Raw genomic sequence first — 25892 nt, forward strand, 5'->3', positions numbered from 1 at the left:
GGTTGCGGTATTATTTTCCTTTTGGTTTAATGCGTTCATCACTTCATTGTACAAATTAAGGCACTGCGCGGCCGGAAAATGATTCCTTTTTTCCTTTTCTGAGGCTGGAAAACCGACAAACCTGTGTTACTTAATCTTTCCATTCAACTATACATTTGGTACCGCCCTTTCCCATAATGGCGGCAAAGCACCGCCTCCTCCTCTTCTTCCTCAACGGACTTTGTGAACTCTAATGGTAGATTCCTATTTAGCCCCTCTATGTTCCCGCCCCCGCTCTTTCCTTCAAACGACACCTGCTATTGGTTGCGGTCTGACGTCCATGCCAATCAGGAAGCGGCTTCCATGGAGGAAGGGAATAAATACAAGATGGCTGCTCATATAAAACCAGGCGTCGGGCTTCTCCCTGGTGATGGAGGAATAGAGGCTTTAATCCGTGAGGGCCGAATTTTATGTCGCTGCTGCTCGCAAGGGCGCCCGAAAAGGGGACGGGGCCTCAGGCCGCCGCTAGGTACAGCCGCCTCTAGTCGGCCCTTCGCTTGTGGGCCGCGGCGTGCTTTCCTAAGACCAGGCCGGGGTCCTGCCTCCTCCCCGAGCCGTGGGGGTTCTCTCCCCTGCCGGGCCGGGCCGTAGCTCCATCTCTTTCCAGCTATGGCGGTCTCCAGGTTGGTGTCAGGTTGGATTTAGGGGAGTGGGGAGTCGCCCAAGTCGTCTTGTGGGTCGTTGGGGCCCTCGGCGCCTGATTTTTTTTATTACGAGTGGGGCAGGCCTCGTGGGATCGTCATGGGGAAGCTCTTCATTGGGTTGTGGATAGCCTGTCTTTCCTCGCTACCTCGAAAGCGGGGGAAATGGATTTTATGGGCTTGGGCCCTCCGCTTTTCTTCAACCCGAAGGATCATCACGCGTGGCATCCCTGAAGATCTCCGTATCCTAACTTTGGAAAGTATCTAGGGAAAGGACAGCGGATTGAAATGTGATGATCAAGCTCGGGGAGTTCATTGTATTTAAGCTGCTGGTGTCATATCCTGGTTTCATGAAAATCCGTGGGAAACAACGGTGGTCAGGATTTTGGTGGTGCCCTAGTCTAGTCTTTAAATATAATTGAGTATGGTGTAAGAATGATCTGTTTCGGTCTCTCGCCCTACCCATGCTCATCGAGTTGTGTTGAACTGAACTGGATTCACTTGGGATCCTACTATTGCAGGATGTAGTTGATCCTCTCTTTTAGCTGCTGAAGTTTCAGTTTCATTCTGTTGCTTATACCTCTTTTGTGATTTCAAAGCTAAGGATGTTTTTACAAGTGAAGATTTTTGGTACTTGTGTTACTCTCTCCATATATTTTTTATGTAATACCATTTTGTTTGTTGGTTGTGACTGTTAATACTCAGATTCAGAAGGAATCTGAACTGCTTTCTGATTTGACACATTCCTTAATAAGAGTTGAGTGGTTTGTTAGTGGCAAATAAGGATACCATGAAGCTGACAATGTAGGAGGAGAACTGTGTTCATCTATGAAAGCCAAAAATTGGGAGTCTTATAGCACGTACATCAGTTAAGCCACTCATTTCATCTGATTAAGAAAGCTGTAGCTCAGACATGCTTGTGCCTTCTAATGAAGCATGTTAATTGAAAAATGTCCTACCAAATTCCTTTTGATATAAAACTAGTAAATATGCCTGGATCCAAGCAGCAGGCCACAATGTCAGCTGTATGCCAGCTTCAGTGTTGCAATTTAAATTCTAATATAAAACTAATTTTTTGTTCTATCACATTTAAAATGGTTGAACATCATATCTCAGGTAGAATCTTCTGAATCTCTGACCTTGGTCCTCATGTTACTTGCAGTCTATTCTAAACCTTGGTGTGCTCCTGCTTTTATGCTTTAAAAAATAGGCTCTGCTAATTCCTTGTTTTAAGATTGGATTGTTTTATATTCTTTTCTGATTAATTATGTTGAACCATAAGGCTATTTCATAGCTTTTCTTCATGGAGCTAATTAATGAAGTTTGTTTCTGACCATTTAAATTTCTCTTATGTATGATCATTAACTGACAGTTATAAGTTCTTGTTTTTACATTCACAAGTATGCAGTTATTGTAGCTTATTACAGTGACATATAATAACTTTAGAAACTCATAGTTCTTTGGCATTACAAGTTGTTAAATTCAATCTCATAGTTTCTTCACTTATTCATAAAAACAGGGAAGATCTTTTTTGAAATCTGTAGAGCCCTTAATTGCTAGTATAGACAGGAAAATGGACTGCACTTTCTGGTTGCTACTGTCAATTGCCCTTGTCTGTTTCGGTTACCAAAAGTGAAAATAGTTTGATAAATTTTAAAAATATTTTAGCTTGTTTTTACATATCCACCGAGTATGATAGAATGTTCATATTTTTCACATTTCCGATATTCATTTAAACTGTCTTTATAGAGCAGGGCTTTTCAACCAGTGGTACGGGTACCACCTGTTTGGCACCTGGCAGGTAGTACGCGACCATCCTAGAAAAGTGGTAGTGGGGGAGGGGAATGAGCTGAACACGTAGCAGCACCGCACAAGCCTGAGCGAGAGATGGCTGGAGCTGCAGGGTTGTCAGGGCTCAGTGGAAGCGCCAGGATCAGCGCCAGGCTCCAGCTGGAGCTCGGCACTGATCCTGGTGCTTTTGCTGAGCCCTGAAGAAGCACCAATCAACTGGAAAGCAGCACTGATCCTGAGGCTTCTGCTGAGCACAGAAGAAGCGCCAATCAGCTGGAATGTTGCAGCTTCTCCAGGATCTTGTGATTTACATTCAGATAGTTGGCAACTGATTCATATTTATGATGGTCACAGTGTTCCAGGGTCATGTGAAGTGACTAAAACCTGCTGCAACCACCCAGCAGATGGGGGGGGGGAGAATAAAAACCAACCCACCCCACCTCACCCCCGCTGCCAATCCTCCACAGAAATGCTCACAACAATGAAAACCTCGGACAGGAGGAAGAGCGTGGGTGGGCAGGTGGGCGTCTTGCTTGGCTTTGGCTTGGGCACTTTTTTCAGTACCATTGTAAGTTCGAACAGTCACTAAGTGAACTGTTGTAAGTCAAGGACTATCTGTACTTCATCACTTTTTTCCTTTTTTTTTTCAGTCAAGTTTTTGACACCTTGCTAGGCGACTGGTAGTACTCGGATATTGCCATATCCTAAAAGTGACACAATGGGTGAAAAGGTTGAAAAGCCCTGTTATAGAGAGCCAGCTTTGTATAGTGGTTAAAGCTCCAGCTAGAAACCAGGAGACTGAGTTCTAGTCCTGCCTTAAGGCATGAAAGCTAGCCTGGTGACTTTGGTCCAATCACTCTCAGCTCATGAGTTTAAGTTTGGACAAAAAGCCATTGATCAATTTGTGTCACAACCAAATGATCAGCGTTCTTTTGATCCAAAAAAGCAATCCCTGCAGTTGCAGGAAAAATGCTAGGATGAAAAAAAAAATGCCTTTATACATTTTACCATAGATACTTTCTCTGGAATATATCTCATTTTATTAAAAAACTCTTTACGATCATGATCATGATGATATTATCTATTCAGTCATGTCTGACTCCTGGTGATTCTATGGGCCAGGTCTCTCCATATCTTTAATACTTTTAAGATTAAAATTAAAAAAATAAACTTTTTTAAGGTCATAACAAAGTAAATTTCATCCCGTTAACCACATATTTTCCCATTGATCCATCTATATGTTACAACCAAAGCGCTTAGCCTACTTTGTCATACATTGTTTAAACTCTTATTCCTCTGTTTTACATTTGAACAAAAGTTTATGCATTTTAGCAATTACACATTTGTCACCAGCATACAATTGTACTTTGAATTCTGTCATACTTTGCTGCATACCATAAGACTTGTTACCATTTTAAATCTTTCTGATGAGAAAACCATTGACAACTATATCTGCTATTAGCTATACCTTCTTTTCTTGATTTAATTTTAAATTCCTCTTGACATTTTTTCTATAATTCCCAGTTCATGAACCATTTATCTTTACCTGTTGTTTCTCTTTTATGATATGCTTCTTGATCTGAGGTCCACAAAGAAGTTTTTGGACACTATTTGTTTTTAATATCTATTAGATATTTTCAATATGGCTTATCTAATAAAATGATTTTTAAAGTCCCCTTTGATTTTAATTTAATGTGCCTTAAATATCCAAGCCATTCAAAGCTCAGGTCATGACGTTCTAACTCAAAGTCTCTTGTTTCTCAGCAACATCCATTCTTTCATCCAGCTGCAAAATACAGTTTCAAATCCGGTAAACCCAGTCTTCCTCTTTCCTTTGCATCTTGTAATAACTTAATTAACTTTGGGGTTTTTCCCCCCTTGCTATATAAATTTGGACGTATCTTTTTGTCATTGTTTGCATGGTATATCAGTTGCCAAATCTGATATTGTCTGAAATAAAAACATTCTTGGCAAAACTTTCATTCTATGTAACAGAGACAGTTTTAATTTCTCCCATCTTAAAATCTCAATTTCATTCTGTGTTACAATATAATTTAGAAATAACATACAATTTATTTTTATTATAGTTACAGAAGTATTTTATTTTTTTCACTCTTAAAACCAATTTGCTCCATCAGTTCTATTCAACCTAATTTTATATTGCATGTTAACATTTCATCTTTTGATTATTAATCTTAACCTGCTAAGTCCTTTAATTTTCCCATTAATGTTTCTATTCTCTCTATTGGATCATCCAAAACCAATATCAGGTTGTCTGTTAATGCCCTTAACATGTAAGTTTCTTTTTAAAACTTAACTTTCTTGATTCTTGTCTTATGTGTCTATTGAGTACTTCAAGAACTAAAATAAACAAGAACGGAGACAGCTGGCATCCTTACTTGACTCTTTTTGAATCTCCGTACAAGATTTTTTAAATTTTTTATTACATTTATATAGTCGCCCATGTCACCAAAAATGACTAGGGAGTGTTTAACAATCAAATAAAACAATAATATAAAAACAGTCATTATAAAAATAATCACAAAATGTGGATAATCATTAAACTTACAATATTAAAGTATACAGATCACAAACATATGAAAGTAAGTATGCATATTAACCACAATTGGGGAGTCAGCTTAAAATGTTGCTGATTTTCTGGAACCCCCAAGCTCGACAATGTAACCAAGTCTTGAGGGACTTTCTAAAGGGAAGGAGTTAATCTAGTTTAGGTGGGGAAGAGAATGTCTCATAAAGCAGGTGCCACAGCAGAGAAGGCTCATCTCCTAGTACCCATCAAACATAGTCCCTTGTGATGCTACCCATATCATGCTTTCCCTGCTGGATTTAGTGGGATGGGCTGATGTAATCAGGGAGAGTCAATCCTGTGCCATGAAGGACGTGAAATGTCAAAACTAGCACCTTGAATTAACCTAGAAACAAACTAGCAGCCAGTTATAAATCCATCTTAACATTTAATAACATTATCTCCAACATTCCTGTGTTCCAGAACTCAAAACAAGAAAATCCAATTCAAATTGACAACAGACCTTTTCTGCATCTAAGAATATCACTGCTGCTTTATTTTTCATTATGTTGCTCTGAATACTGCAAAATATTCCAAATGTTTCCAATATTATCTCATAATTATCTAAAATCAAAACTGACATTGATCTTCAGGAGTAAAGTCCTACAAAATTCAACCTCTCAACTAACATTGTGGCAAAATAACTTATAGTCTTTGTTGAATAAGGATATTGGTCAGTAATTTCTTGTTAAAGTCAAATCTGGTGTCTCTTAAGTACCGTATTTTCCAGCGTATAAGACGACTGGCCGTATAAGACGACCCCCGACTTTTGAGAAGACTTTCATGGTTTAGAACAGTGGTTCTCAACTTCCTAATGCTGCGACCCTTTAATACAGTTCCTCATGTTGTGGTGACCCCCAACCATAAAATTATTTTCGTTGCTACTTTATAACTGTAATTTTGCTACTGTTATGAATCGTAATGTAAATATCTGATATGCAGGGTGTATTTTCATTGTTACGAATTGAACATAATTAAAGCATAGTGATTAATCACAAAAACAATATAGCATTGCTCGCTGGAGAAGCTTACTCTTCCTTGCTCAAAAATGTTGGGAGAGAGGGAAGGGGAAGGAAGGAAGATTGAAGGGGAAAGGAAGGAGATGGAGAAGGAAGGAGATTGAAGGGGGAAGGAAGGAGAGAGAGATTGAAGGGGAAGAGATGGAGATGGAAGGAAGGAAGGAAGGAAGGAAGATTGAAGGTGAAAGGAAGGAGATTGAAGGAGAAAGGAAGGAGATGGAGAAGGAAGGAAGATTAAAGGGGAATGAAAGGAGATGGAGAAGGAAGGAGATTGAAGGGGGGAGGCGCTGCCAAGGACGCACAAGCAGCTCCACACAGTTGCCCGGGGAGGGGGGGAGGCCTTGGCAGAGAGCCTGGTGGAGAGCCAACCAGCAGCACATCCGGGACTTCGGAAGCTGCGCGGAGGATCCGCACGCCTCAGAGCCGCCGGCTTCCCTCTCACACACGTCAACCTGGAACCCCCCATCCTCATCCCGGCACCGCTTGCCCTCTCCCAGCTGCCTCTCCAGGACCTGCCCGCCCCTCCAGCCTCCTGAGCACCATCGCAGCGATGGGGTCGCGGGAGCCCCTTTCCACACCGTGCAGCCCATCACACGCAAGAGGGGCGTGGCTGGAGTGCCATCTTCCGCTCGGAAGGTGCCGCTTCTGCCCGCCGGCTGGCCTCCGACGCACATGCGGGCATCAGAGCCCGGCGAGCTGGGAAGGAGCCGCTCCTGCCCAGCAGCCCCACGGCCGCGCTGGACGCTAGAGGGCTGAGGCGAACTCCGAAAGCGAGGGAGGCTGGCCGGGCGGCGCGGGGACGCTCCCGCGCGGTGTGGAGAGCAGGTGGGGGCAGAGCATGGCCAGGCAACCAGGAGGCGTGGAGACCAGCTCGGCGCTGCAGCTCAGCTCAGCCGGCAGCGGTGGAGCAGCCCAGCGGCAGCTCCAGCAGCAGCCCAGACCCGACTCAGCTCAGACCGGTTGCTGAGCCAGCCCAAGGCAGCGTCAGGGGCGCACACGATGGTGCTGCGGCGGCAGGAGCAGGCACTGTCAGAGAAGGGCGCCTTGGAGGCGGAGGAGCCAGAAGAGGAGGGTGGTGGCAGCCGCCAGATAGAGGAGCTGTTTCTAAGACCATCGGAAAGATGTGTTTTCCGATGGTCCTAGGCGACCCCTGTGAAAGCGTCGTTCGACCCCCAAAAGGGTTACTACCCACAGGTTTAGAACCGCTGGTTTAGAAAGTCTTATATGCCAGAAAATACAGTATTTTCCGGCGTATAAGACAACTGGGCGTATAAGACGACCCCCGACTTTTGAGAAGATTTTCATGGTTCAGAAAGTCGTCTTATACACCGGAAGATACGGTATTACTGCTATATTAGCTTCTTCCCAACTATCAAGAATCTGTTGAATAATGTTATTTATTCTAAAGGTTGTAAAAGCTTATCCTCAAAACATAGTAAGAAGCTGGCAGCCATCTGGACCAGATGCCTTTCCTGTTTTACACTATTAAATAGTTTCACACAGATCTCTTATTGTTATAGGTCCATTCAAAATTTGATTCTCTCTAATCATATATTTTGTTTATGCAAGTATTCATCCTATTTTTCCAAGAATATTTCTTGACCTTTGTATGTAATATAATACTGATGAAACACTTTTTGTATATTTGCATTATCTGTTATTTCATATCACTGTCTTTTGGCAACTTATATACCACCCATTTCCCTATTTGCAAATTCAACATTTCTCTGTTTTGCATTTTGTTCATTTTTATTTCCATCTTTCTCACTATTAACATACTGTAGATAATTGCCTCTTTAAAAGTTTATTTTGATGAATAAGAGTTGTTATCTCTGGGGATTGTTAAATTATTCATCATTTTTGTATTTCATCCCAAATCATTTGTATTTTATCTTGCCCTTCTTTTTTGAATTTACATTGTATAAAATATCCTTCTTACAAAATTTTTACTGTATCCCAAACCATTCTTTCTCCTGTACTTTTATTGAGATTGTTCTCAAAAAATTCCTTTAAGTCAGCGGTTCTCAACCTAATGGTCGCGACCCCATTTGGGGTTGATCGACCATTTTACGGGGGTCGCCAAACAATGCGATCCGCCATTTCCCCCCCTCAGGGGGCGGCGCCACGCATGGGCCCGCACATGCGCGGCACGTTCGTGTGACGGGGATCGCCGTCACACAAACGTTGAGAAACGCTTTAAGTTCTTTTTACAATCCTCCACTACCATTTCTTTTTGTAACAGCATCTCATTTAGTCTCCACCTGAAAGATCAATTTTTCCTTTTAAAAGTTGAAGTCACTGGATTAAGATCTGAAAAAGTCTTTGCTAGCGTCTCCACTTCATAAACATTAGTAGCCAAAGTCTTAAAAATCCAAACCATATCCATTCTTGAGCATCAGTTAAGTTGTTTTGAATTAATGTACAAAATAACTCCATTTTATTTCATTCTTGCTGAAATAAATTCTTCACCCAGATTTTTGTGACTCATGTTTGTATCTTTTCCCCAATACATGTTTTTTGTAAGTGATCACATCCTGTTTCATCTTTTTCAAATTTCTTTTTCTTTTTTGAGAAGCAATTGTTCCATTTATATTGTACAATAAGCATTTATAATCCAAAGTTAGAACAAGACTTTAGAAAAATCAATACTTTTAGAATCCAACATGGAATCCTTTTTTATGGCTTGTATCTTTTGTAGCATTTGTTTGGGCACAACTGTCATTGTAACTTTCATTTATATTTCCTCCAGTCCTATTAAAATTTTTACCAAAAGAATCCCTTGCTTTCTGAATTAAAGTTTAGTCTGAATCTCTGCTGTTGAAAAGTAAGAATCACCTTTTCCAAGTTATCCCATCTAAATGAAATCTAACAAAGATATTCTGAACAACAGGGAAAATCAAAGATATGCCTTCTCTTGGAATGAAGAGAGGAGGAAATGCTACCTTAAAGGATTTTAATTTAAAAGCAAAAAGGTCAAGAAGATTGGGATTCAAGAAAGTTTTAAGTGGATAAAGGAGAGAGTAATTTTAGAAAACAAAAGGAATGATTTTTTTCTGACAAAAATTCCTTTGTAAATAGCAAAATAGCAAAAGTAATTAGACTAATAATTAGATCTTTGTGGGAACGTTAATTGTTTATTAAGGACAGTAGGTCATTGATGGATTTTTAACAAAATAAGGATAAAATAAGCTAAACTGTGTGACTGTAACTACCAATATAGAGAGCTAATTGGGACTAAAGTGTGTCAAATAGACAAAAACAAAACAGAAAAATAGTAATTCATTTGCTTTTGCTGTTGTAATTGATGTACTTTCACTTTCTTATTATGGCAACCATAAGAAAAGCTGCCAAATTAGGAGAAGAACAGAAAGATTCAGTAGAACAGGTAGTCCAACTAGAGCATTTCACCAGATTTGTTGCAGAAAATGTTTGAGGAATTTGGCAACACTTGCTTATAGTTTGAATGTTTTTAAAAAGAACATGGATTTGCAGGAATAAACAAGATATGAAAGTAGTTAAGAAAATTGAAGCACAATTCGCTGGAGAATAAAACAAAAACTGACAAAATAGAATTTTGAAAAGTAAGACAGAGTTATAAATAGAGAGATTGAGAAAGATTTGGACAACTTGGCGTTACTGGAAATGAGAGAAAAGAAAATTTAAGACCACAGAAGAACAAGGAATGTATATTACACAAAAGTTTGTTAACTCTCTCAATTTTTTGTATTTGTGCTCAGATGGAAATTGATGAAGTTTATAGGATTAATATATGTACTTAAGGAAATTCCAATTTATTAATTTTGTTAAATGTATTTGTCGCTGCTCTCTGCTGCTCTTTGTACCAGCTGAAGTTTCCAAATTGACTTCAAGGGTAGCTCCATGTAGAATGCATTGCAGTAGTCCAAGTGAGAGATTACTTAAGCCCTGGTAAGTAATGATCCAGGGCTTAAGTAGTGATCCAGAAAAGATCACATCTGGCACACAGGGCTTAAGTAATGATCCAGAAAAGATCACAATTGGCACACAAACTGGAACTGTGCAAAAGCTGTCTTGGTCATGCCTGCCATCTGCTCTTGGAGCAGGAGTAGTGAGTCCAGGAGAACCCCTAGGTTGTGAACTGGGTCTGACAGCATAGTGAAACTCCATCCAGAACTAAGGATGACAAACACTCGGATCCATGCACCCAAAGCCACTCAATTTGACCAGGGTTCAATCTGTTGTCCCTCATCCAGATCCTTATAGCCTATAAACATCGGAAGAGGGCAGAAATAACATCATTTGGGTCGCCAAATATAGAGATGTATAGCTGAGTATCATCAGCATATTGATGATATCTCAACCCATGGTGACGGACGATTAGAACACTGTTGGATATATTTTTTTCTGACAAATGTAAACCTTTATAAACATTTCTCATCAAAATAAGTCATACAGTTTTTATAGGTAGTGATAGCTACAAGTAATTATGTTATCTGTGTATGTTATAAAATAGTTGCAATTATAGTCCATTTGAATAAAAAAGTGAATTCTATGGGATTCTTTGTGCTAGATAACATATTAATCGTATGAGCAGAAAGGATAGTTCATGATAGAGGAACTATAATGAAAGATTTAAAGAAGCAATAGTTAAGATAAGAAAATATAACGCTACAAATCTAAAAAATTTAATGCTACCAACATAGAAATATAAATTTATAGATTAAATAAGAATAGAAATGGTTGTAAACTTAACCGTTATAGAGTGGAATAATTTTGTATAATAAAATAGTTTTGTGTGAGAAAAATAAATGCAGTCTGGGTGTCTGTGTTTTGTACTGTGTTAAGGGGAAAAAAACTAACAGTTTCTATGGAATTAATCAGAAGTTAATTGCTTCTTTTTTAGGATTTATTTCCTTATGCAAACTGCTTAAGTTATTAAAATAGCATCAAAATTGATCAGAACTGGAACAAAAAAAGTCAGTTTAAAATGGGATTGATTTTGCAGTTCAAACAACAAAACTCCCAAAGTATGTTCAAATTCTAGAGATGTTTTAATTCTTTTCAAAGCTATTTTATTAATGCTATTGTTTTATTAAGTGGTTCACAAACCTATATAAAATCTTGCATGTATTTGTGATTGCCAGAAGTCTTTCAAAGGTTATTTATAGTCGAACACTTAACTATTGCTTGTTCTGCCCTGTAGTCAAATAACATATGTTCTATGTACTATTAGATTTTTGAAATTTGGCCTAATAGTGTAGTAATAAGTTTGGGCAACATAGTAGGTAGCTGATTATTCATATCTACATAATAATAGGGAAATTTGTTTTCATTCGGTTGCATTAGTAAATTTCTCTAACAAATGATATTTTAATAAGGTGTTTTTTTGTTGCATAGTACCTATCTCTTTTGTAATATAGCTAGTCTTCACTGAAGGAATGGTACTTAAGCTTGATCCCCGAAGTTGCTGTTGTTTCAGCACTCCTACAGCCATAGTATCAAAATTCTAGTGCCTGCCCACATTCACAACCACAGGGATACTTCAACCCTCCCCTACCCCTAATCTTTCCCCATCTCTTCCCTTTCGGCTGCCCTGCACAGCAGCACTTCATTCCTTGGAGGTGGTAGCTTTGGGATTGAAATAGAGGTCTGGGGCCTTTAGAAATCTCAGCTGGCTGCCCATGGGGCCCAGAATGGGACAACTCGTTGCAGTCAATTTGCAATGGCCAACTCGCCACGGGACAATTCAACAATTCAATTTAATTACTTAAAATAATTTTAAAAATCAATTACTGTCATTCACATTTCATTTGTCCCTCCTTTGGCATCCTTTACTGAATCTGTTCTACTATTTCTTCGATAATAGTGTAATTCCTGTCTTACAACGAGTTGTCCCATGACAAGTGGGCCATGGTGAGCTGGCCATGACGACTTGTCGTAGACCCAATCAGGCTTCTATCTCAACCTCAGTGCTGCTTCTAAGGAATGCCATCTCAAGCTCAGCACTGTAACCAGCTATCCCAGCATGACAGTGCAAAATGATAATGCTTTGTTTGCTTTGCCAGCCTTTTTGCCATGCTCTCTGTCACCTCTGATGGCCTTGCCATCCTGTGCTCACTGGCTCTTCCACCTCCACTTGACTTTCACCAACTTCCTCCTCCTGCTGACAGTAGGTGTCTGGCCTGGCTCTCTGTGAAGCAGCTGCTGACCATGCCTTCTTCCCAAGGCCTCTCACCCCGTTCTTCAAAAATCACATGTCATTCTCAGGGTGCTTCAAAGGGCTTGTCTCCCCTTGTCAACAGTGGGAGGAAGATGCCAAAGGTTAGCTAGAAGTGGCAGGGTCAATGAGTCCAGGATGAGCAGAGTACAAGGCCGCAAGTCCAACAAAAGTGGCAGACTATAAGAGCCCAAAAGAGCAGAGATGGAGGAGGAATAGGTGGGTAGGTGGGGGTTAATGAGGAGAGGCCACCTTTCATCTTTATCTTTTACTCCAGGTTTAGGACTGGAAGGGACCAAGCAGGTGGTTGTCTAATGGCTGGTGGGATTCAGTTAATGACAGCAACTGAGAGTCCTGGGATTGCTACCACTAACTGATATTACATAACATCATGCTTTATAACCACATCAATTAACGACGGAAATTCTGGTTCTAATTACTGCTGTAATTCAAGAATTACTTTCATGGAGCTTAAAATCAGATTAGACATTTAGCTTTTTGTTTCTGTAAGTCCAAACAAAAGCCTTCTGGCTAAAAATCTCTATGATATTCCTCTGTGATGCCTTGTTTTCTTTAGGATTTGTGATTAGATCATCCAAGCAGTGGACTGTTTAGTTTTGTTTCCTGTTGTGTTCCTTCATTTCTTTTAGGGAAACAAAAATCTGTGGTAGAATTGCAAGTCATGTTAATACTGAATGTGTATAATTCTTCAAAATATTACTTTGTAAATATTTTCATGTGCTCCTTTAAGTCTTTTCTTGTCTTGTAAATTTAGACCTTTTATTGTTCATTGAAATCAAATTATAATACTTTAATGGAAACATTTTTATAATATAAGCAAATAAGGATCACTATTGGGAAAATAAGCACCATTTGATAAATATAAGCAAAAACCAAGTCTTTATTCCAATAATACACAGGCACAAACTGTTCCCCATAATAGGCAGGTGGCAGGTGATAAGATAGAGAATAGAGCTGTGCAAAATCTTCCAAACAATTGCTTCAGAATGTGCAGTACAATAATACATATAAAGAATTTATCTTTAAACTGTTAAAGCAGCCACATCTTTTTTCTGGGCTAATGGTTTATGCAAACATTTTAATATATTTAAAATTTTTAAATATTTATTAATTGTTTGCCTTTCATTGAGCAGTTCAAGCCAGCATACACAGTTTTCCCTCTTGTATGACTGTGGCTTTATTATTTCTCTAAAATAAAAGTGATTGTGTGGTCTGTTGTTTAATACAGTGTTTCATTGTTCATTGAGATTGTGACTTGGATTGAGATAATAGGCCTATTGTAAACATTTGAATAATACATATTTCAGCATCTTATCTTTTAAAACCATGTGATTCTAAATTGAACATGCTTCTGTTACTTCTATAAGACATTTTTTTATTTCATTTGTATCTACTCTATAAGGCCATGGTGGCAAACCTATGGCACGCGTGCCACAGGTGGCATGCGGCGCTGTCTCTGGTGGCATGCCGGCAATTGTTGGGCCGACCTGCTCCCTCCTCCTCTCTGTGCATGTGCAGCTTTCCATAGAGCTGTACATGCGCAGTCTGGGAATAGGCGAGAGGCTATAAAGGGAGTAACGTTCAGCGGAAGCAGGCACAGAAAGCGAGGCAGCAGCCTTATGTGCGTCCCCATGCCTGAGCGTGCCCCTGCCCTGCCAGGCAAGCGGAACTACAGCATCTTCAGCAGAAGAGTGCAGGCGGGAAGCGGAAGGCACGAGAAGCCCCAATCCCAGCACAGCTCCTTCTCCCCCCTTGGAAAAACTGCGGGGCTCAGGAGCCTCCCTCCCATGTCCTCCCACTGCTGAGCAAGATGCCCTCTTGCCCACTGCCCCACCCACCATAGCAACATCGAGTTGGCCATGCCCACCCTGGCCACAACCACCCAGCCTGTCATTTCCACCATAGCCATACCCACCTGGCACCCGGCAATACATAAGTGGGATTTGGGTTGCAGTTTGGGCACTCGATCTCTAAAAGGTTTGCCACCACTGCTAAGGTGATACCCTTATAGAAGGTATCCAGCAGTACATGGAATCTAGTTTCTGAGTTTAATTTTTCTTCTCCATTTTTTCTTGTGTGACAACAAGAAATTTTTTATGAAGAACTTAGAATCTAATTTGCTGACTTTTTCATTAAAAAACTATTATAATGACATGATTTGAGGATAGTACAAGCGACTTCGTGGCGTCACTAGTCGCACGGGGAGACTCCTCTCCTCATCAACTAGGTTTCCCTTCATCGGTGGACCCTTATACGGGTCCAAAATCGCCCTGGAGAGTGCGACTTCTGTCGAGGAGGCTGCAGTCCGGCTGCGGAGGAGCGGCGGCTCCTCCAGCTGTCAGGATGAATCTCTGAAGGCCGACGGAGAAGAAGATCGGCCATGAAAATGGCCGATCGCCCTGCCACTTCAGACCGTAAGTCAGAAAACATCTAAGCTTTTAGTGCCCCTGTGGTGAATCCGGGTGAGAATTTTTTCTTATTTTTCTCTCTATTCCACTTTTTTCTTTGTTTGTGTGCCTGTAAAGAGCTTTTGAAATTATTTCCCTGGCTTGGAATGGCAGCTTCTGCTTTTTCGGGGGGGGGGGGGGAGAAAGGCATTTTACAAACACTGAAAAGCTATAAACTGGACACAAAAAAGGAAAAAAAAGAAGGGAAAGGTTTCCTCTCTCCTTTATTTTTAAGAACGTTATTATTTCTACTTTTTTTATATATATACATATTATACATATACATATTAGAAGATAGAAAAAAAGAATTGATTTTTGGAAAAGATTTTCCTAACTCACTGAGGACATCTAGTGGTGGAAATTTAATATTGTAACTTTGTTTACTTTTTTTATGAACTTCAAACATTAAAGATAATGTTTGTGATGCTGTGGGGATGGATGTTTTTACATTAAACAAAGCCTCTACAGAAAAGAAAAAGAGATTTCCTTTTAAGAGTATTAAAATGGAGAAACCTCAGATACAACTGAACTGTGTACTTATATTGGAAAAGATTTATGAGGCCACTGCAGAAATTTGTGCTACATTTAAAAACTGTACTTTAGAATTAAGATCCAGAGACTCTACTACATTTGCTCAAACTGATGTCCAGGTTACAACTGATCATGTCATAAATCAAAATGTACCAGAAGAGGAACCTACAGAGATAGAAGTGGAATTTACTTCATTTGACAATCCCCTCTTCAGCAACTTAGAGAACCAGAAGAAGCGAAGACTAAGACTTCAAAATACAAAGCAACTATATTGCAAAGAGAATGGAAAAAGAAATTTACTGCAGAGGAAGAGATTTATACTCTCTCAAAGACTACTACAAGCAATAAGAACTGATGTATTGGTTGAAAGAGAAAAAAGACGTTTACTGCAGAGAAAGATGTACATTTGCTCAAAGATTATTACAAGCATCGAGAATGGACATATTGGTTGAAAGGGAAGCATTTTTATGGAAGCCTGTGTGGCATAGAAAGAAACCCAGAATTAGATTGAAAAACAAATTTAAAAATTTTTAATGGAGTAAAAGGCAATGTTGACTTCATGGATTGTTTTAAGGATAATGATCTAGAACGGAAAAATGCAATTATATACATGCGTGTTTAAATTAGTAAAAACTGTTTAATGGATTAAAAGGCAATGTTGGTTCTATAGATTGTTTTAAGGATAATGATTTAGATTTAGAACTAAGAAATCTACAATTATATTTATGTGTGTTTAGTTTGATGACTTTTTTGTTTTATGGAAATTTGATATGGAAATATGAAAGTTAAATGTGGAGGGAAAAAAGAAACGGCGTTATAGAGACTAAGAATGAATACCTTGGAATAATAGATTGATTTAGACTGGAATTTTGAAATGCTTAATTAGGAGATTTTTGTGTATAATAATACGTCTTGATATGGTATGATAATTAATTGGATGGAATTTGGTTTCTTTAATGAATGGAAATGAATTACGTCAAAGACTACTATAAGTAACAAAAATGGACTTATTTGGTTGAAAGGTTAAGGATAATGATTTAGATTTAGAAGTAAGAAAACTATAACTCTATACATGTGTAATGTTTAATTACTTAAGAGATGTTTGTATATAATAATATGATTTGATAAGATATGATAATATTGTTTTTTTTAACTAAACTAGTTATTATTGGAAGAAGAAATAAGATTGGTGATAAAAAAGGGATGAGAGGGATTAAGAACTTGAATATATTTGCAAGAGGTATTTGAAGTGATAATATGTTGATGTAAAACACTATCTGATTATGGTAAGTGGGAGAACTTGCACAGTTGGTGGCTGACTAAATACTTTTTTGCCCCATTGTATATGTACCTTGTTTTTATAATAGTTATGTTAAAGGCAGTGACTGTTTTTTGTTTTGTTGTTTTTTTTAACATAAATCGTCACTAGAAGTGTTCACATATACAGGTAGTCCTTACAACCACAATTGAGCCCAAAATTTCTGTTGCTCAGTGACACATTTTTAAGTGAGTTTTCCCCATTTTATGACCTTTCTTGACACAGCTGTTAAGTTAGTAATGCAATTTTTAAGTGAATCTGGCTTCCTCATTGACTTACCTTGTCAGAAGGTCATAAAAAGTGAATACATGATCCCAGCATTGCAAATATCATAAATATGATTCAGTTGCCAAGCATCTGAATTTTGTTCACATTACTATGGGGGTGCTGCAACGGTTGCAAGTGTGAAAAATGGTCATAAAATTAAATCTTTTTCAGTGCCATTTTAACTTCAAACAGTTGCTAAACTAATGTTGTAAGTCGAGGACCTCCTGTAGTGGCAACTAGGACTAGAAGGATTAGCTAACCACCAGTACTGTTATCCACTGGGAATCGCATTTGTCAGTTGCATTTGTTCCAATATCAGCTTTAGATATTAGATCTCATTATTGCAAATAAAACATTTTGTCTAAAGTTATTCCTGTGTAATTAGAAAGAGAGATGGAACAATAGAAAGTGGGCCCTCTTTTGTATACCGCCACTTGATGGAACTTAGAACAAAAAATGCACTTTGAAATAATGTAAGTTTTTCTCATAAGCTTTCCAAATGATATTTTTATGAAATATAAGAAATACAACAGCTGGAGTTCTTTCAAACTCTGGTTGGCAATTATTGTAGATTAATTGTATTTATTGTATTTTGTTTTAAGATTGATGAGGCAGAATATATATCTTATATAGTTTTATCTTTTCCCCTCTGTCAGACTTGATCGCCTCTTTATCTTATTGGACACTGGCACAACACCAGTTACAAGGAAAGCAGCTGCCCAGCAACTTGGGGAGGTTGTAAAACTTCATCCACATGAATTGAATAATCTCCTGGCTAAGGTAAATGCTTTGGATGTCATTATAAGCAATATAACATTGGGGATAAGAGAGCCAGTTTGATGTAGTGGTTAAGGCATCAAGCTAGAAATCAGGAAAACATAAGTTCTAATCCCGTTTTAGGCATAAAGCCAGTTGGGCCAGTCTCTTTCTCTCAGCCCTTGGAAGGAGGCAATGGCAAACCACTTTTAAAAAGCCTTGCTAAGAAAACTGCTGGCAATAGCTAAGCAATATCGAGAATTGGACATGATTGAACAGAGGAAAAAACTATTGGATTTACCTCTCAAAGGCCAAATTGCATTTTCTGTAGCATTCTATCACAGAAAGAGTGTTCCAATTTAAGGAGCGCATGGAGATGTTCATGAAAAAATTTATACAACGGCCTATTTAACAGGAGTGCAGAATTTCTACAACTTTAGAGCTGTGTTAGGCTTTTTGAGAACTATATTCTAAAATGGGTGAGATTATAGCCTGTTGAGCTAGATTCAGAAAAACTAAGACATCTTATGGGTGCTTTAAGCAAATATTGTAGCATTATTTTCTCCATAGATGTTTCCCAAAATACAGAACATTCTGCCCCATCCATTTGAGGGGGGGGGGGGCATAACTTTTTAGACACCATGCATATTTGTCTTGGAACTGATATTGAATGTGCTGAATTTTTTATTGGGCTACTGTGTTTCCATTCTTGAGTCATTTGTATAACTCAAATGTCATACAGCGGGGACAGGAAGTTAATTGATACGGAACAACCCTGTCCCCAGCAATCTAAAAATTATAGGGCTATCAGTGCATGTAGCATAGATGTGTGTGTGGACAAGAATACCAACCTTGCTATCAAGCAAAATGAAGCCTCTAATAGCAAGTGCCACACAAAGTGCACTAACCAATAGGTGGTAAGACAATAGGGGAACTCAGGCACCACACAGATTATGTAGAAAGGAAACACAGGGCCACTCACAAAGGACTCAAATGTTTATACACCAATGCATAGAGTATGAACAGCAAACAGGGTGAACTAGAAATTCAGGTTAATGAGGGCAGATACGATATTGTTGCCATTATGGAAACATGGTGGGATGAAACCCACATATGGAACACACAGCTAGAGGGATTTAAATTATTTAAAAGAAACAGACCAAATAAAAGAGGAGGTGGAATTGCTCTCTATATAAGAAATAACTACATCTCTATATAAGAAATAACTACATCTCTATAGAGCACAACAATGATAAAAACTGTCTTGAATGCATTTGGGTCAATATAAAAGGGGAGGGGGAAATGACATTGCCATAGGTGTATACTACAGACCACCCAACCAAACAGGAAATAGATGAACTTTTTGCTAGTCAACTAACTAAGGTATGTAGGAAGCACATCACAATAGTAATGGGGGACTTTAACTACCCTGACATCAACTGGGAGACAAACTCCGCACCAAGTGGAAGATCAAACAGGTTCCTGGCAAACCTAGCAGACAACTTTGTATCCCAAAAAGTAGAGAAGGGAACTAGGGGATTAGCCATTTTGGATCTAATTCTCATTAACAGAGATGAAATGATAGAAGGTGTTGAAGCCAGAGGAACCCTGGGAGGAAGTGATCATGCAATATTAGAATTCATCATTATGAAAGCACAAGCAATAGAACACAGTCAAACTAGAGTCTTGGACTTCAAGAGAGCTAATTTCAATAAACTTAGAGAGGGCTTGGGAAGGATTCCATGGATGAGAATCCTCAAGGGGAAAACAACTCAAGAAGCTTGGGAAATTTTGAAAAATGAGATAATAAAAGCACAGTCTAGCACAATACCAAAAGAAACCAGCATGGCTGCATAAAGAACTCTCTGACAAATTGAAAGATAAAAAGGACAAGTATAGAAAGTGGAAAGAGGGGCACTAAGTCAGAATATCAGCAAATAGCCCGAGCCTGCAAAGATGAAGTGAAGAAAGCCAAAGCTCAAAATGAACTAAGGCTTGCGACCAAAGTCAAAAATAACAAAAAAAGCTTCTTTCAACATGTAAAAAACAAGAAAAAAGTGAAGGAAATGATTGGTCCATTAGTGGGTGGAAGTGGCAAGAAGGTGACAAGCAATAGGGAGAAAGCAGAACTATTTAATTCGTTTTTTGCATCTGTCTTTACACAAAGGGAAAAAACAGACCAACCTATCAAAAATAGTGCCATAAAAAACAAAATAGAAACACAAGTTAAGATAGGCAAGAAAAGGGACGTTGTCTTACCTGAACGCCCTTTCTCAGCACGGAGATGGATAATCCACCAACGGGTTGAGACTGTATTCCTGCCCAATCAGATCAGTCAGCCAAAGTTGCCACGCCCGTCCTGGACCACGAGATTCCCAGTCTTGACACGAGCGAAGCCATTGACTGACAGCAAGACGTTTTGGCTCAAACTATTTACCCCTAACCATCATGGTCTACAAGGGTCGGTGTGGATTATCCATCTCCATGCTGAGAAAAGGCGTTCAGGTAAGGCAACGCCCCTTCTCCAGCACTGGAGATGGATAATCCATCAATGGGACATACCAAAGCCTATTGTCCCTCGGGGTGGGGAATAGACTGGTCCTGTGTGGAACTTTCGTTTAGCACCTGCTGAAGAACCCTCCTACCGAAGGAAGCCTCTGCAGAGGAGTATTTGTTGATTTTGTAGTGGCGAATAAATGGGGAAGGCGAGGCCCAAGTGGCCACCTTGCAAACCTCCTCAATGGAAGCCTGCGTGGCCCATGCTGCTGAGGTGGCAGCACTCCTTGTGGAGTGAGCCGTGACATGTCTGGGGACCGGCAAAGCCTCCGCCTGATATGCCCCAGCAGTGCATGCCCTGATCCACCTGCCAATGGTGGAGGAAGAGACCTTCCGGCCTCTAGAGGAGGAGTGAAAGGATATAAAGAGAGCCTCTGAACAGCGGAATTCCGCTGTCCGTGAAATGTAGTACCTTAGCGCCCTGCGGACGTCTAATGTATGCCATTGTCGTTCTAGGGCATGAGTTGGATTTGGACAAAAATCCGGTAGGACTATTTCTTGTGACCTGTGAAAAAGGGAGTTGAGCTTTGGAATGAAGGAAGGGTCTAGTCGCAAGATTACCCTGTCCATGTGAAAGTAACACAGGTCTTTCCTTGTTGAGAGTGAAGCTAACTCGGATATACGACGAGCCGACGTAATTGCTATCAAGAATGCTACCTTGTGGGTTAGGTAGCGGATGTCACATGTTTTGAGTGGTTCGAACGGTGCTCTGGTGAGAGCTCGCAGTACTCGTGGTAGCTCCCACGAGGGGTACCTCTGTACGGTAGGTGGCCTAATGTTCGCAGCCCCTTTGAGGAAGGAGCAGAATAGGGGATGTTGGTCCAGGGGTTCACCAGCGTTGCCCGACAGTATTGTTGAGAGGGCAGCGATCTGCCTACGCAGTGTGTTTGGCGCTAGGCCTCTCTCTAGGCCGCCTAGTAGGAATTCCAGAATGTTGGGAATTGTGAGCTCTCTGAGGGACAGGCTCCGTTCAGAGCACCATGCCTGAAAGCTTTTCCACGTGGTTTCGTAAATACGGTTCGTGGAAGGGCGTCTGGAGGCCTGGATAACCCTGATTACTCCCTGTGAACAAAGTCCCCTTTTTAAGATTGACCGTTCAAGTGCCAAACGGCTAGTTGTAGCCATTGTGGCTCTGGGTGTAAGATCATCCCCTGGCTGAGTAAGACTTTCTCTGGGGGAATTCGCCAGGGATTCGTGTGAGAGAGGCTTCTCAAGTCTGCGAACCAAGGTCTCCTGGGCCAATATGGGGCCACTAGGATTATCTCGGCTCGTTCCTGGAGAAGTTTGCGTATTACGGATGGGAGGAGAGGCAGGGGGGGGAAGTGTATAGGAGGCATCCGTCTGCTCCGCTCCCACGGATGGGAATCGGGAGAAAAAGCGAGTCAGCTGGGCATTGGACGGGGAAGCGAATAGGGCTACCTGAGGAAGGCCGAAGCGGTGGCAGATCTCCTTGAAGATCCTCGGGTGGAGGCGCCATTCCGTGTGATCTACCGTTGACCTGCTCAATAGATCTGCCTGGGTGTTTGTTTCCCCTGATATATGGTCGGCCTTTATTGAGGCCAGGTTTTGTTCTGCCCAAGTCCCCAGTAGGAATGCTTTGGACCACAGGGAGTGGGAATGCGTTCCCCCTTGCCGATTTATGTGGGCTTTGGCTGTCACGTCTGTTAGGACTAGTACGTGGGGCCATGTTAGCCTGCTGTGGAAGTGTCGTAGTGCCAGATGGATGGCTCGAAGTTTGAGCCAGTTTATGTTGTGACGGAGGTTCACTGTGGACCAGCGGCCCTGCATCCACCTGGTCCCAAGGTGAGCTCCCCAACCGAACAGGCTTGCGTCGGTCGTGAGTACTATTCTGTCCGGCTCCCTGAAGTTGGAGCCTCTGAATAGGGCTGGTGATAGCCACCATCTGAGGGAACACCATACCTGTTGTGACCCTACCCTTCTTTGAGATGCGCTGAGCTCCTGCCTCTGGAACGGAAGCATGAACCATTGTAACTCCCGTGAATGCAGTCTGGCCCATGGGACGATTGCTATGGTCGAGATCATTTTCCCTAACAGTTGGGAGAGGCTGACCAGCGTTACCGACTGACGTCGGCGTAGCTGTGTTATTGCCTCCCTTATGCTGTTGCGGCGTTCCTGGGAGAGGTATACCTTGCACTCCACTGTGTCTGTGATGGCCCCGAGGTGTAATAGTCTCGTTGACGGAACCAGGTGGCTCTTAAGGAAGTTCACCGAGAAGCCGTGATCCTGTAGCAGTCTCACTACTAGTTTGAGGTCCGCCTGGGTGGAGCGGGCAGACAATGACTGGATTAATATATTGTCCAGGTAGCACTGAACTCTGACCGGTATGGCCCTTAGATGAGCTGCCAGGACCGCCAGTATCTTGGTGAACACCCTGGGGGCTGATGATAGGCCGAATGGGAGAGCCCTGTATTGGAAGTGACATCCCCCGTAAGCGAACCGTAAGAACCGGTGGTGGGTCAGAGAGATGGGGATATATAAGTACGCCTCCATGAGGTCGATAGACGTCAGGAGGTCCCCTTTTCTTACACTTCCTAGTATGGAGTGCAACCTTTGCATCTTGAATTTGCGATATGCCAGATGGAAATTTAGGCCTTTGAGATCTAGAATAGCTCTTCATCCTCCTGATGGTTTGGGAACCACAAACAGTATGGAGTAAAATCCCTGACCTCTCTGGTCCAGTGGTACTGGTTCTATGGCTCGGATACTTAGTAGGTGTTGAACGGCTTCGTTCATGAGTTTCTTCTTTTTTTGGTTTCGGGGACAAGGACAGGGAAGGAAACGGTTTGGTGGTTTGGAGAGGAATTCTAGGTAGAGCCCGTGGCGTATGGTGTTTCTGACTAATACGTCCGTGGTGGTTTCTTCCCACTGGTGGGCAAACTGGGCGAGCCTGCCCCCTATGGGAAGGGTTGAGGAGGAGTCATCTGGAGTGACGAAAGGGACGGTTGTTCCCCTGCAAGGGCCGCCTTCCCTGCGCTTGCTGCCTAGGCCTTGGGTTTTGCCTTTCTGTTTGTCTCTCCTGCCTATTCTGTCTAGCCTGAAAGGGCTGTGCTGGCTGGGAGTAGGTGAATCTGTTTTCTGCGCGAAAGGAATGTTTCCTTCCGAAGTAACCTGGTCGTCTCTCCTGTCTCTTGAGAATGTGTTTAAGGACCTTGCATTTGTCCTTATTCTCCGTTAGATAAGGCGTTAGTGCCTTGCCAAATAATTTGGCTCCCTGGTACGGGGCAGATGCCAGTTTCCATTTGGATTTGGCTTCGGTCTGCCAGTGTTTTAACCAAAGCAGGCGTCTGCCCGTAATGTTGGACGCTATTGCTCTGGCTGAGAACCTGGCCGCTTGGAGTGTTGCGTCTGACGCATACTCCGTGGCTGCAACCATTTTGCTGAGTTCCTGTTGGGTAATGTCCTCTACCGGGACTCGGCCTTGCAATTCACGCAGCCAGCAGAGTGTGGCTCTGCTGAAAAAAGAAGCAGAGGTAGAGGCTCTAGTAGCCCATGCTGTTGCTTGGTGCGTTCTCCGGTAGGTGGACTTGCATTTGCGGTCCTCAGCTTTAAGGGCCTCTGAAAAGTCTCCCGATATGGCAGTGTCCGATACTAGGGGCCCTAAGGGCTCATCTACCATCAGTACCTCCAACGCCTCCTCCAGTTCCTTGGCTGGTGAGGTCCATTGTTTCCGGACCGTGTTTAGGAACAGGGCCGGACAAGGAATGCGGTGTTGAGTGGTTACCTTTTCGGCGAACCTGGGGTCTGCCTCCGCGTCGGGAAGGGCTGGTTTTGCTGGAGTTCCCTGCCCGAGATGAGCCATGGATTTGGCCTTATGCAGTAGGGTGACAAAAAGAGAAGGGTTAAAGAGACCGTTGAAAGAAGGCACCTCAGGCAGGTTGTCTTCGTCCTCGGACATTTGAACCTCCTGCAATGTGCCTGGTTGGTCAAGGTAAGAGTCATCGGAAAGGGATGACCCAGAAGGGGAGGAGGGGTCTTGTTGGTCCTCTGTTTCCTTCTGATGGCCAGATCTGTGTCTGGCCGCTGCCGGCTTGATGCTCTGGGCTCTGGCCTCGAGGGCACGGTCAACCGCTTGCGCTATTAAGGCCGCTAGCCGGTCCTCCGATGGAATAAGAGGGGCCAAGTTCATTTGTGTCCCCGCTGTCACAGGTGTAAATGTGGCCTCTGGAGCTCCTTGTGACCTCCGTGGCGAAGAAGATTGGGATAGGGATGAGAATTCACCTTTCCCGCATCTTGCTGGGGACTGGGATGATTCCCCTGTTGACCAGACCCCCAGAGGGGATGATGAGGCCCCCAGAGGTAACTCAGGGGCTAGGTTCCCGTTCTGATTCTTCTCTATTCTGGCCCTTTTTTGAGCACGGGCAAATTCTTTTTCTAGGGCTTGGTGTCTCCTGTTTGCTTGTTTGTCTGCCTTCCTGGACAACTTTTTTGTAGATCTGGCCTTAGAGGCTGTTGTATTGTCGGAGCTCTCTGAACCGGGTGCTCCTGACGTGGAAGGCAGGGCTCCTGTAGAGGGCATGAGAGCTTCCTCCATTCTCCAATAGCGCAGGGTCACGAGAGGGGAACCCCGGTAATAGGAGAGTATACACGCTGAGTAAGGACAGGCGCACTACAGGGGGTGCCTGGAACCCAGGTACAGCCTCTGTGTCTAGGCCCGAATTGATGGCTGTGCACGGGTAAGGACAGGCACACTAATGGGGATGCCTGGAACCCGGCCCGCTCTGCTGCAGATAAGGACAGGCACACGATTTGGGGTGCCTGGAATCCAAGCAATAATAATCCAGATACATACAGGTCTACTGATGGGTTACCTGAGGTCCGGGTGGAGCCAGATAATATTTTAAAATTTTTTTATTAATTAATTGAATTAATTAAATTAATTATTAGCAATTAATTTTGTTTTAATTGATTGTAGTTGGAGAGACACCAAGTCCTGGAAGAGAAGATGCTATTTTTCTATTTACCTTAATGCTCTCTGCTATCTTTCTCTGGTCAGATTTCTCCTTTCTGTGAGTGATGGGGAAACCCCCCCCCCCCAAAACAGTTGATGCTGCCGGGAAAAAACTCCGCATGCGCAGTAGCTCCTTCTTGCTGTGCGATGCCACGTGCACTAGAACAAAGGGACGCGCGTGCGCTGAGCAGCTCCGACAATGGCGGTCCTTTTAAACTGTCGAAGCTCTCCGGTGAAGAAGGAAGGCAAATTCTCCTGTTTTCCCTCTGTCAGCTGTTCCACACTAGGGCCTGAGATTTCCCTGCGCTTTGCTCTCTCTCTCTCTCCCCGCGCCTCCCCTCCTCTCACAAACACCTCCCAAGCGTGCTTCTGCCGTGGAGCTGCAGCCACAAGCTCCGTCTGCGCTGCTCAGCTGATCCGGCTGAACGGTAAGGGAAGTGAAGGGAAGAGAGCTAGGTCAAGGGAGAGGAGTAAGGTAGAGGTAAGATAGGTAAGATAGAGAGGAAGGAAATTCCTTCCTCTCTATCAAGGGAGACTTCCCCGTGGGGTTGTGAATTTTAGGCTCCCTTGAAATTTTAAAGTTTAGAAATTTAGTAGGGGCCAGTTAAACAGAATTTAATCCTTGCTACCAACTCTCAGCTACTGGAATAATCCACCAATGGAGAGAAACTGTACCTGCCTAAGAGCCAAGTTGCACGTCTGAATGCTGGTCAAGATCAGTCAAGACTGGGAATCTCGTGGTCCAGGACGGGCG

The 25892-nt window shown here is 42.1% G+C and overlaps 1 protein-coding gene across 2 annotated transcripts in view; it reads left to right on the forward strand.

Annotated features, from left to right (window-relative positions):
- Positions 1-348: 348 nt before the first annotated feature.
- BTAF1 (B-TFIID TATA-box binding protein associated factor 1) overlaps positions 349-25892 on the forward strand; it is an 86837-nt gene continuing 61293 nt past the window's right edge. The window contains exons 1-2 of one of the 2 annotated variants that reach the window (XM_039340948.1): positions 349-662; positions 17514-17637. In XM_039340948.1, the coding sequence (XP_039196882.1) occupies positions 649-662; positions 17514-17637 (138 nt within the window). In that variant the 5' untranslated portion in view covers positions 349-648. The remainder of the gene's footprint in view (positions 663-17513; positions 17638-25892) is intronic. The other variant, XM_039340947.1, reaches the window with a different exon arrangement.

The sequence above is a fragment of the Crotalus tigris genome, unplaced genomic scaffold (assembly GCF_016545835.1).
Source record: "Crotalus tigris isolate CLP2741 ecotype Arizona unplaced genomic scaffold, ASM1654583v1 scf7180000017757.759095, whole genome shotgun sequence".
In the NCBI taxonomy this organism is placed as follows: Eukaryota; Metazoa; Chordata; class Lepidosauria; order Squamata; family Viperidae; genus Crotalus; species Crotalus tigris.